The 13,300-nt window shown below is 27.7% G+C and overlaps 1 protein-coding gene across 3 annotated transcripts; it reads left to right on the top strand.

Moving 5' to 3' along the window:
- The first annotated feature begins 2,791 nt into the window (after nt 1–2,791).
- LOC149883711 (uncharacterized) lies at nt 2,792–8,200 on the top strand. Of its 3 annotated transcripts, none has more exons than XR_016456062.1 (4): nt 2,792–3,060; nt 3,846–3,886; nt 5,675–5,769; nt 6,916–8,200. XR_016456062.1 is itself a non-coding variant. In XM_090099213.1 (4 exons), exon 4 carries the CDS (start codon nt 6,460–6,462, stop codon nt 6,772–6,774), a length of 315 nt encoding a protein of 104 aa, XP_089955339.1. In that variant the 5' UTR covers nt 2,792–3,060; nt 3,846–3,886; nt 5,675–5,769; nt 6,102–6,459; the 3' UTR covers nt 6,775–6,903. The 3 variants fall into 3 exon arrangements, 2 of the variants coding, with proteins under 2 accessions (XP_089955339.1, XP_089955340.1); XM_090099213.1 differs by lacking the exon at nt 6,916–8,200 and adding an exon at nt 6,102–6,903; XM_090099214.1 differs by lacking the exons at nt 3,846–3,886; nt 6,916–8,200 and adding an exon at nt 6,102–6,903.
- Nucleotides 8,201–13,300: the final 5,100 nt, after the last annotated feature.

Below are 13,300 nucleotides of genomic sequence, written 5' to 3'. Positions count from 1 at the left end.
ATATATCTTCTTCATGTCGCTTTTTTGAACTAGACTTTATGATATCCTCATGATAGATCTTGCTCTTGCGAGATTGATGTGTCATATTAAACTAGATATTTATGAAACGATTAAGTAAAACTTGGTTTTGTTTCCTAAACTAATTTTTTTTATACTTTTATATAAGCTGCATACCATAAGAAAATGCCTATAGGAACTTCCTTATGCTATAAGGAAATGTCATTAGACATATCCCTTAAAACAAATTATTACGTGTTTAACATGTTTTTAGGTCATTCTTTAACGAATTTAAAAAAATAATTATTAACTAAGTTTGTTAAAAATGATATTTAATTTCTCATTATAATGGCTCCTTTTAAAATGAGTGTTTTATGTTTTTAAATTGAGTGAATATAGCCAGATTTTTATAATAATTGAAATGAGCTTACTAGTTAAAGGTATTAAGCTATACTTTTTTCTAAAAACAGTTTTGGCTAAAATAATAGTACCGCATGCAACTGAGTATTATTGTGTTCAATTTGTGAGCGGAAAATGAGTTTTCCATTGTTTTAAGCAATCTTTAAAGTGTGCTCGTGCGCTGACCAATAACATAGTGTTTTTGTGGTTAATTGCCCGTTTTAAGCAATCTTTTTTATATATAAAATGAAAAAACATACAATAGGACAATTATTCAAAGGAATTAATTGCCCAATGCTTGGAAAAGATCTACAAAACAAAAGAAAATTATAAAAAAAAAAAAAAAAATTTACAAATAGAATAACATAGTGTTTAGTAAAAAGAGGAAAATGGCCTTTTATGTGTCAGGTAAAACGCCCTGTATATATTTAGTTTTAATAATTACATTTTGTTTCAAAAGAAATAAACTTACCTAAAAGTTTTTAACACTAAATAATCACAGGACGTTTTGCCCTCCACATAAAAGGGCATTTTTCTTCATCCAAAACTAGCTAATTGCAAATAAACTAGTTTCATTGATTGAGTTTTAAAATTTTTGTACTTGGATTATTGTGGAATAAATTACCCACAAAACAAATATTTCTTTATTATAATCACACAAATAATACAACTAATTTTCTGTAACTTTTAGTGGAGCAAGATGTTCCTAAAGTCAAGTCCCTTGTGCATTTGTTAGACCTAGGTAAATTAATAATGTTCACTTTATGGACATCTTGCCCCACCCTATCATAAACTTGAAAAAATAAGAAAGCAAAAGAAGAGAATAAAAACAATTGCTAAAAATAAAAATGAAATGAAAAAATTAAACTGTAAGGTGCAACGAACGAAGGAGGAGAAGGTTGAGTCAAAGTAAGTAACTTTAGTACATATCGTACATATATATGCTATATATACACGATCTTTCTTACTGTAAGTTTATGATACGGAATAGGAAATGGAATATATATATATATATATATATATATATATATATATATATATATATATATATATATATATATATATATATATATATATATATATATATATATATATATATATATATAGGCGCTACTGCAGTTTCTCCCCCCCCCCATTTTTTTTTTTATGATTGATTATGATAGAGAATTTTATGCTGATTCAGAAAAATATAAAAACATAGGCCTGAAAATTAACGGAAAGTGCTCTAATTCGAAGTCAAAGTTGTAAAAAATCCCACTAAAAACCCTAATATTCGCCATTTTTTTTCAAAACGCTTTCATTTTTAACGAAAACTAATTACCGTTACATTGCGCAATAAACAGACCTGGTTTCCATCAGCCTTTACATTACTGTTTTAAAGTATTATAACGAAATTGTTATAACGAAATGAAATTAATGGAAGATTTCAAATAAAGGTTGAACGTAGAATTTGAGAATGCAGACAAACTGATGAATAATTATCATTGTATCGTACGCTGGTTATTTTATTAAAAAAAATGGTTTAAAGGTTACTATTTCTAAATTTTACATGTGATAAAACAACAATGAACTAAGTTTCAAAAGTTCTTCTTTTAGGAAAAAAAAACTGTTGATTTCTTTTTTAAAATTTATTACAAAAGTACATTACTTGCAATATAGTTTATTCTCTAATAAATCAAAAAACGGCTATTTTCATTGCCACAAAAACTTGCGCAAGATAAACATACTTTAACAACTTTTTTAACGTAAAAACCATGCTATTAATGTATTGCTTTTGTCAGCAAAAAGATCATTAACTTATTAGTTTCAAAATGGCGAATATTAGTTTCAAAATGTACGCATATATATATATATATATATATATATATATATATATATATATATATATATATATATATATATATATATATATATATATATATATATATATATATATATATATATATATATATATATATATATATACAGGCGCAGATCTAAGGGGTGGCCATTGTGGCAATGGCCACATAGTTTAAATTTAACGGCAGCCATGTTAGTTTTGGGTTTTTTCGCTTAAGGAATATTCCTAAAAATTTAAATTTGTTTGCCGTAATTTACGGATTTTGGCCATAGAGATTCCTGCCATAGCCACAACGGTTCTTATTATACGTTACCGACGTTTTATTCAATCAATAAATGCCGTGAAAAAAATATTAAAATATCTATTTTTTAACGTATCTTCAACCGTGAAAATAAAATTTGGCCACACAGTTACAAATTCTTGGATCCGCGCCTGATATATATATATATATATATATATATATATATATATATATATATATATATATATATATATATATATATATATATATATATATATATATATATGCGTACGTTCCGTTTCAGTTACGTTTGCAAACGCATTTATACGCGTAAGTTGAGTTTGAGTTACGTTTTTAAACGCATTTTATATGTGTAAGTTGCGTATTAAATGCGTGCGTAACGTAATTATTTGCGTAAATTGCGTTTACGTTTACGTCAGTAAACGCAATAAATTGCTTCAAATGCGTTTGAGTTTGCGTGTGAGTTTTTATTTCGGAACGCAAACGCAGAATTTAATTTGGTCGATACTTGGATTGTGCTGGGAAAACAATGTATTCATGATCATTTTGTATAGTGGTAAAGGTAAACCAGAAGCAGTAATTTTATTTTGGCTAATTTTATTAAAGAAGCGAAAGAACTTTTGGCTGGTTTTTGATGTTTTTTCGATTAATGTTAAAAATCATACTTTTAGTATATCATCACTTATATGTGATGCACCAGGATGTTCTTTTATAAATGTGTTGTTGATCACACTTTAAAATATGGCTGTGAGAGATGCACAATTGTTGGGACATTATTCTTAGCAGATTGTGTTTGAAAGCAAAGAGCCACATGTCTTGCGTGATGAAAGTACTTTTAGGAACATTGGATACCCTAAAATCAAAAGAAACCCCCTTCCTTGTGTGAATTGGATATTCCGATTGTTTCAACGTTCATTCTAGACTATATGCATGTAATCTGCCTTGGTGTTACAAAAAAATTTTCATTTTTTCTAACTTCAGGTCCATTGGAGTGTAGATTTTCTTATCCCTTAAGGGAGGAGCTATCTAATACAATAGCCTCATATTATGGAACATTGCCATCTGAATTTGCATGCCAACCTCATTCACTAAAAGAACAAAAATGCTGGAAAGCAACAGAATTCTATATGTTTCTTTTATAGATTGGTCCAATTGTACTAAAAAGAGTATTGTTTCATCAGTCATGTTTGTGCATTTTTTATGTCTTCATGTTGCTATGTCTATTTTATTACAAACAGATAATCAAATTAGGAACACATATCTTGACTTTGCTTCTAAATTGTTTTTTTTCCTAAAAAGTTTTTTTTGCAAAACAATCATCTAATTTTTATGCACCCTTATTTTTAGTGTACAATATTCACAGTTTAACTCATTTACATGAAGATGCAGTAAGTATGCAGTGTTCTTTAAAAAGCATATCAACTTTCCCATTTGAAAAATATTTGCAACCACAGTCAATAAAAAATTTAAGAAACCCAGTTGCTCAAGCTGCACATAGAAAACAATAGTTTGAGTTATCTCATCCAAAAAATATTTAAAAACATAAGAAGTATAAGTATTCAACACAACCATTAGCTAGTTGCTTTTTGATGAAAAACAAAAAAATTTGTTTTTTAAAAGAAATGGTTGATGAGAAAACATGTAAGTGTACAATACTTAAAATTACAAAAATGCAAAGTTTGTAATACAAACCAATAGATTCAAAGGGTTTGAGCATTACGTTTATCCCTGATATGGTAATAAATTAAAAAACTGAGAAGATTGTGTCAACAGCAGATTTGATTTGTAAAGTTTTGATTTTGCCGCATAAAACTGTTTATGCCCTCTTTTCCTTATTACATGAACTTGACAGGCATCTGTAATTTTATTTATTTATATAATATATATATATATATATATATATATATATATATATATATATATATATATATATATATATATATATATATATATATATATTATTTATATAAATTTATATATATATATATATATATATATATATATATATATATATATATATATATATATATATATATATAAGTATATGTACGCATTTTGTGTACATTTTTGCAAGTAAATATTAAAAGACCTAAAGACTTGTACAATAAAAGAATCTGCAAGTAACATATTCAAATAAAATGAAGTTCTCATGAAAAAAGATGATAATTATTTAAATGATTGTAATAATAATAATAATAATAATAATAATAATAATAATAATAATAATAATAATAATAATAATAATAATAATAATAATAATAATAATAATAATAATAATATTAATAATATTAATAATAATAATAATAATAATAATAATAATAATAATAATAATAATAATAATAATAATAATAATAATAATAATAATAATAATAATAAAAGTAATAATAATAATGATAATAATAATAATAATAATGATAATAATAATAATCATAATAATAATAATAATGATAATGATAGTAACAATAATAATAATAATGATAATGGTAATAATAATAACAATATTAATAGTAGCAGTAATAGTAATAATAACAATAATAGTAGTATAATAATAATAATAGTAATGATAATAACAATAGTAAAAACAATAGTAGTAATTATGATTTAAAAAAATAATTTTGATTGGTAATAGGAAAAAGATTTCTTGTTATCAATATTCATTTGTTTTATTGTAGCACTCTAATGATTGTGAAAACCTGAATTTAATTTTTGGTCGATATAAACAGAGCATTCATCTAAATGAACTATTTCTCTAAGAAAAGTTTTACACTCTAAGTATTTTAATACTTTTGTTATTGTAACAGAAAGTCAATGTGTCTGACCTCCACTCCCTATGAATAAGTCCAATGCTAAAAGTATAACACAAAACCTAGGTAATTGTAATATGATTTTGTTTGAATGGATTATTCACTGAAAAAGGTGTTCATGCTTTGAGTTCTTGTTTACTTTATAGCTCTCTTTATATCTTAATAAAATGCTTTTTTTATTGGGGTCTTATACTTTATTTTATATTGTTAAATTGGGTTCATATAAAATTGAAAATTTTCTTAAATTGATATTATTGACAAAATTTTATCCTGTTGAATATACCTGTGATTAATCAATTTGTTATTAAAAGCAAAATTGAATGTGTGATTCTTTGTCTTACTTCACTAATAATAATTATCTCTTTTCAATAGAAATATTAACAGATTCAGAGACAGAAGAGGCAGTTTCTCCATTTTATTTTATTGTTGAGCATAATAAATCAAAACGATGATCTTCAAGATTCATTGTGAGTAGTTTTAGCATTTGACCAGGTTTAAGTATTTCATAAATAGTTAAACAAATCTCTTTGATATCCAAACTTTTTAAAAGAGGAAAGATCAAGGAGTGCTCTTGAGCCAAGCCCTAAAAAAAGAAGAGGAACTAATCAGTAATGGTTTATCATGAAGCAGAATAATATATGACTTTTTAGTAGTTTATCTGACAATGTTAGCTTTTCTATAGCACCTGAATGTTTATTTTCGTTCTAGCGTGTTTAACTGATAATTTGCATGTATTGAGTTTTTTTGTAAATAGAATATTGCAAAGTAGTTTATTTACAGTCAAGACTATTTTTCTTAGGATTCCAGTCTGCCTCTTTCGCTGGTGTCTGATTCCACCCAAGAGATTATTGCTTATATAAAAAGTAAACTTTCAAAAATATTAAGGCAACTACTGGGAAAAAAAAAGCAAATTATTATTTTTTTTAGGGATTGTATATTGAATGCATTTTAGATATCTTTTTGCAGACTAAGTTAAAAAGTCTTTAAAAAGTTGCACAAGTAAAGAAACAAGCTTTTCTGTTTTTTCCTATTTATTAACCTCTTCATCTTCAAATATCTGAAGAAGATATAATATATAATAAAAGTAATAATAATAGTATTATAATAGTATAAGAGTAATAATAGTAAAAATAATAGTTATAGTAATAAAAATAACAATGATGGTAATGATAATAATAATAATAATGATAGTTATTGGTAATAATAAAAATCATAACAATAATAACAATAGTAATAATAATCATAATGATAATAGTAATAATAAAAATTATAACAATAATAATGATGATGAGGAGGAGGAAGATGATGATGATGATGATGATGATGATGATGATGATGATGATGATGATGATGATGATGATGATGATGATGATGATGATGATGATGATGATGATGATGATGATGATGATGATGATGATGATGAGGGACCTAAGAAATTACTAAAACATGGTCAGATTTCAATGGTTGTGTAAAGTGAAGTTTCAATAGTTAAAATTTATTACCTGGGTCATTTGTATTTTGGTTACTTGTTTTCTAAAGGTATTGGTTATCTTACTAATGCGTTATTTATATGGTTTTTTAATAGAATCTTTGCTCATTTTTTATCACTTTAGAAGTACTCAGTAGCTTCATTAGTTGCAATCACAAGTGGAAGAGACAGGAAAATAACCTAAAAATAAAAAAAGTTTTGCAGAAATACTATCTGAGAACAGTTATTTAGCAAATGTCGCGCACCAACAATGAGGCTAGACAGGAGAAGTACTCTGCTCAACTATCATAAAAAATAAAACATATCTGTGAAGTTCTCATAAATATTTATTGGAATGAATAAATATTAATTTTTTTAAAAAAAAAAAAGCACTTTATTAAAAATTCAGTTAGTGCTAAATTGGTAAATAGAAAGTCAATAGGAAGCACTCTAGATTAGTTCCTAAAGAAATATTTTATGTATCCCATTTATTTGAAAATACGTGGTTTAACTTCCAGTACGTCTAAGTATATCTTTGAATAAATGATTGAATCCGTATGGTAGGCATATCAACTTCATTTCTAATCAGAGATAGCTCGGCATTGCTAGCTAAGAGGAGGCTAACCCCAGAAGAGGAATTTCTCCTGCCTTGCCCTGCTTGCTGAGCATGGTGTAGGTGTAGGGGTTATTGGCAGAAGACTCTCGCGTTCAGGACGCGAGGGTGATGGAGAGTCTGCCACTTCGGTTTGCAGTGCCATAAGATAGAGCTGACAAAGCTTAAAGAAGCTACCAATAGTTAGTAAATCTTAACTCAATGCTAACTCTATCTCAGGCACTCGGTATGTAATGGTGGTTGGTTATGCCATTTCAAACTCTCAACAAAGATACTTGTGGCGCAAGTTAAGAACGTTGCATTTCAACAAAAAATGTAATCGAAATGTTGTGTATTGGTTTCGCGCGCTTACGTAAGAATTCAACTTTTTAAGAAGCAGGTAATGCCTGGAAATCAATGATACGATAATGAGAAAAGACGAATAAGTTGGACGAGAAAAAAGAATTAATCCCATGAATATAGTCAACAAGGCAGAAAGCTGGAATTTTATTAACTAAAGTAGATTATAATCTAGCGTTTTGCCTAGAAAGCTTATGGTAATTATAATAGTTAACTATTTAAGCAACTATCATAAGTTACTGCGAGGAAACTTATAATAATTATACTTAGCTTCCTAACATTATCTCCGTAATTAATGATTTGTATTTTGTAGCTTCCTTATTTATAAGTATTATAAAATTGTAAATGGGCTATAAATTTGTAAGTGGAAGATTTTTTGTCATATGTTTACATAGTAGCCGAGAGAAATTTAGGGCCCTGGGGAATTTTTCTTAAGGGGCCCTTATTATGATCAATTATATACCCAGGACCAAAAGAAGGATGCTCTGGTCATTGAAAATTAAAAATAAAAGTTAATAAAATTTTTTAAAAGTCAAAACTGTTTAAATCTTTTAAAAATTACTTTGAAAAATTGTTTGTAAACACACGGAGCCCCGGGAATCTTCCCCGTCCAACCCCCCTCCCCCCCCACCTTCTCTCTCGGCGGCCATGTATGTTTACATATATATAAACAAGTATGTATTGAAAATTATTTAAAAACTTATCATGGAATAAGCAAACAAGGGTAAAGACCTATAAAAAAATTGAAAGTTATCATGATCACGATGATACATCAATAAAAGATCACTCACCTACATACAGCCTCATTGATATAACTGATTTAAGTTAAGAGTTTAATTCTGATACTGACAAAGATAGAATTATAGAAACTGAGCTTGATTTTTTAAACAATATTGATCTCCTTAAAAGCAACAAAAGCCTGCAGAGTGAGTTTGCTAGTTGATGTGTACATACTAGCATTTATCTGTGATGTACTAGCTTGGTTTAAAATGTATAAAGAGCTATACTGGCTGCATTTCTTGTGAGAGATGTCAAGCAGTATGTAGAGGCAGCTTTTTAGTCGACTAAATTTAGTTATACTAAGAAGTTAGTCGATTAAATTTAGTTAGACTAAGAAGTTGGTCGACTAATTTTAGTTACGGTTTTTTTAGTTAAGTTAATAACAACTTTTAGTTTTGGTCACAACACTAGTTTCAGTATTCTACCAAACCTGGATTGTTAAAGACCTCATTGTAGGCATTGCACCATTTCAGGACTTACTAGCCATTGATGATATAATTCAGTACATAGAATCTCTTATTCTGTTAGGGCATGCTTTAATTCAATGCAGAATCGTTTCTGGCATCTGACTGAGGGATTTGTGGTTGTATGTCTCATTAGTGATGACTTATTGGAAGATGTTCGACTTGGAGTTGTATTTCAGTTATACAAAACTCCTAGGTCAGAGATACCATATCCATACAAACTAGGTAAAGCAATATTGCTGTATTCATACAAAATAGGTAATGCGACATAAGGTGGTAGGTGGCGATACTGATCCTCTTTCTGACCTTCTAGGACCAGAGAGTTGTTTTTTTATTTGATAAACTGAAACTTTTTATACTTGAAATGATTCAATGTAAATCCTTTAAAATGGGAGCTCTTTCCTAGGTTTCTTAAATGTAAATTATTTGTACTATCATTAAAAAGGGAATTAATTTTGCCTAAGGATTTTTAAAAGACCTTTGGGCCTGAAAGTAATAAGCACACAAATCTTGCCGTTGTTGCAAGCTAACGACAAAAACTCTAAAATCAAGTTTTAAGGATCTTATATTATTCCATGTTTTTTTATTTCAAAAGATATATTTGACGAGTTGCGATATTTTAAACCCAATAAAATACTTTATGATTTTTATTACTTTCAGAATAGAGGAATAATAAAATTGCTTATAATGTTTTAATATTACACGGCCTATAGTTTTTTGTAAGTTGTAAGAAATTTCTGTTAAGTAACATTAAATAATTAGTAAAAATTTATTGAAAAACCGTCTTGAGGAAAATTCTTTTTTTTTTACATGGGATTGGTTTAAGTCGAAAGCCGAAAGTGGAGGGTTAAAAAAACTTCCTATGAGTTTTGAAGCTGTCGTCAAAGAAATCCTTTAATGGAATTTAAAAATAAATTTAAGTGTTCATAAGCAAAAGAAGTTTTTATTTTCTTAAGGCGCCAAAAAAAATGTCACTGAAATATGGTTTTTTACTCGCTTTTTGTAAAATCTTTATGCAACCATATTTTTAAATGCTCACCTTTTTATAAATACGTCGCTCTGAAAATGACAAACTACCAATATTATGATTTCAACAAATGGTGTGAACTTATTAATAGCATATTGATTAATAAAGATTAATTACCAAGAAAAATTTAAAATAGTTCTTAAGATATGATATGTATAACTAAACTGTATATTAATCGTCTATCGTTATCGAAATATCTATCAACTAACCGATATTTGGTTTCGATAAAGAGTTTCGATATGGTTCGAAACATTTCGATTTAAAATCAATAAGATGTCGTTTGGGTTTCGATATTAGAGATATCATTGCTGTATTTTATCGTTATTAATTTAAAACGATATATTATTTTTCACTTTAAAAGTACATGACGATATTTGTCGAGACTTTTCAATTTTTTACAACATTTTGCGTTAGATATAACTAAGGGTTAAGATAAATCATTATTTTTACTTATTTTGCAAATTATTTTCTAGTTCTATTGACTAAAATGTTGATAAAAGTTAAAAACCCCCTATTTTTCAATGCCATTTTTAAGATTAAATTGTAAAAAGCAGTTTTGCTGATTAGTTGGACAATTCAACTGTTTGTTTACTTTTTAAAATAGAAACAAATATTATTCATTTTTTAAAAAACGTTTTTTTTTTTTAAATAAATTTAACAACTATGGTTAATTCAATTAAAATTAAGGTAAGACCAGTTTTTAATTTGCAATAAATACTTGTTATGTAGTTAAAATACCGTCTATTTAAATACCACCGCTAATTTTATTAAAAACGTTTTTATAAACTTTCTGGAAAATGAGAAAATTTTTTTTTTTGAAAAAACATATCAAAATTTTGTTTTAAATTAGTATTAAAATTTAAGTTAAACAAGATTTTGAAGGATACCAAGGCCAAGGACCGAAATTTCGAATCACTCTGAGGAAGAAGTTAGTACTGCACCTGATGGAGAGCGAGTTGTTAATACAAAATGCAAGTATTGTTCTGCAATTTGCATGTTGGCAGACAGCAACACCTCAGGCATGAAATTACATTTGACCAGAAAGCATCCTGTTCAGAGAGCCCTGGAGAAAGAGCACCATGAAAGAAAGAGCTGATGTTGCTTTTGATGAGTTAGAACAGGTACAATAATGTTTTGAAACGTTTTTACTTTTTTAATATTAACTATTAACTGTTATTTGCGTAAGTGTTATTTTTACTATTATAGACTTTAAATAACGATAAGTTTGAGAGAACAGCAAATATGTTGCTGCAGAACAAACTGCGTTGACTCTGAAGTTAATGACTCCGCTAAAATAGGAGTGAGACTCATTTAGAACTACAACTCATTGCTGACAAAAAATCATGAACGCAAACATAACTTACTTAAAGTTGTTCGGGAACATCGCCAAAACTTTTCAAATTCAAAGAACTTTGCTGTCAAAATATTCCTAGGCCAATCGAGTTCATAATTTTACACACTTTAACAAATACGTAACAAAACATCTACTAATGAGCGGACTTTCTATTGTACTAATTTTATAAGTGCTATCGTACAGCTACATATGTCCACTTATGCTTATATTAGCCATATGCGGGTTAGGTTAGTTTAATCTATTGATTTTTCCATATGCAATAAAATCACAAAAATTGAATAATATTTTCGAATCCTAAACATGTCTTCAAATTACTTCTACGTCCCTCTCAATCAAATTTTTTTTTTAAGCTAATGGATAAAAATAGGAGATTCCTGAAGGCAATTTAAAAAAAAAAAAAAAATTGTTTAGAGCATGTAAATGTATTTATACATTAGAGTCCGTTAAAGAAAAAAAGAAACGAAAATCATGTTTGAACATGCTATGATTTCTTTTATTGTAAATTTAGGCGTTAGAATGATCCCTGGAAACTTTTAGATAACTGAGCCCTGTACTTTTGGCTTGTAAGTCGCTTTTTTAGATAAAATATTGTTCCGTGATAATTAAGGGATTAAAAAATAAGCCCATAAGGCATGTGTTTAATATGGTTATCATTTGTTAATTTTAGCTTGAACGGAACTATTTAGACTTAAAAGATTATTTGTTTAAAACAATTTTAGTTGCTTTAGACGCTGAAAAAAAGAATTTGGAAAGATCTAAGCGTCACATTCATAATAAAACATTTACAAAGAAGGATGAGTTTATAAAGAAGCTAGTTTAGTTGTTTAATACTGTTCGTAAGGCTGAGATGAATTCGTAAGACTGTGAGAAGAAAAATCTGAAGATAGCAGCAAGAACCTGAAAGGACGGAAAGAAGATCTAGGGTTTCTGCAAGATTAAAAAAGTCCAAGAGTGCAAACGTTTTCTTGTAAATCACTATGTTTAAAGCAAGAAATTTCTTTGATTTATTTTGAACTTTCTAGAAAAAGCTTCAAAAGAGAAAGGAAATAGAAGAAGAAAAGAGGAAAGAGGAAGCCAGTAAAAAGAGAGAATGGAGAAAATAAGCTGCATTAATAATAATAACAACTTTGAATATGTTGACTTAAATGAGAAAGCAGATGAAAATTTAGTTTATTCTAGAAAAAAGGGTGTTGTGATTTAAAACTTCTAGTAATTCCAGTAGAAAAAAGGAGGCATATGGAAGTCATTTTGTTAATCGCGACATTTTGATCCCAATAAAATACTTAAAGATTTTTATTGTTATCAAAATAGAGATATAAGAAGGCTTTTTTAGTTTGCTGTAAGTTTTAAGAAATTTCTGCTAACTGACATTTTGCAATTTGAAAGTTCGAGTTAAAAAACCGTTTTGAGGAAAGTTGGTTTTTTTTTTTAAATGGGATTACATAAAGACCTAAAGAGGGTTAAGCAGGGTACCAAAAAGTCCTGAAAATTTTATCTAAGAATCCCGTCAATGGAATTTAAAAATAACTTATAAGCCTACTTATGTATGTTATTACCTTTTTTGTATTTATCATCTATATTGTTTATTCCACTGAGTCATCGGGAAACCTTTTCATCAGTTTTCCATTTTTATATGAAAGCTTAGCAAGTTAATCCGATTATGCTTTATACTTCAAGTTCTATAGATGTATCACATTGGAACTGCATAAATTTACAAAATGACGAAGTTTTTACTAGTTTATTAATGTTAAAACATAAAATGATCCTAGGGGAAAAAACGTTTTGATATATACTATTGAAAAAGGATTTTTAAATTTATCGATACAAACATAACTTTATAAGTTTACCCTCATCATGAAAAAGCTCAGGCGGCAAAATGATCTTTTTAAAACGTTGTACAAGTGTCATTAGAAACTTTGCAAAAATGTTTTATATTGGTTGCATCGGTAAAAT

This window comes from Hydra viridissima, unplaced genomic scaffold, assembly GCF_058129835.1.
Source record: "Hydra viridissima isolate aposymbiotic clone 2 unplaced genomic scaffold, HvirCarnegie_v1 scaffold_9, whole genome shotgun sequence".
NCBI classification, from domain to species: domain Eukaryota; kingdom Metazoa; phylum Cnidaria; class Hydrozoa; order Anthoathecata; family Hydridae; genus Hydra; species Hydra viridissima.
This window is presented reverse-complemented; position numbering and strand designations above follow the sequence as displayed.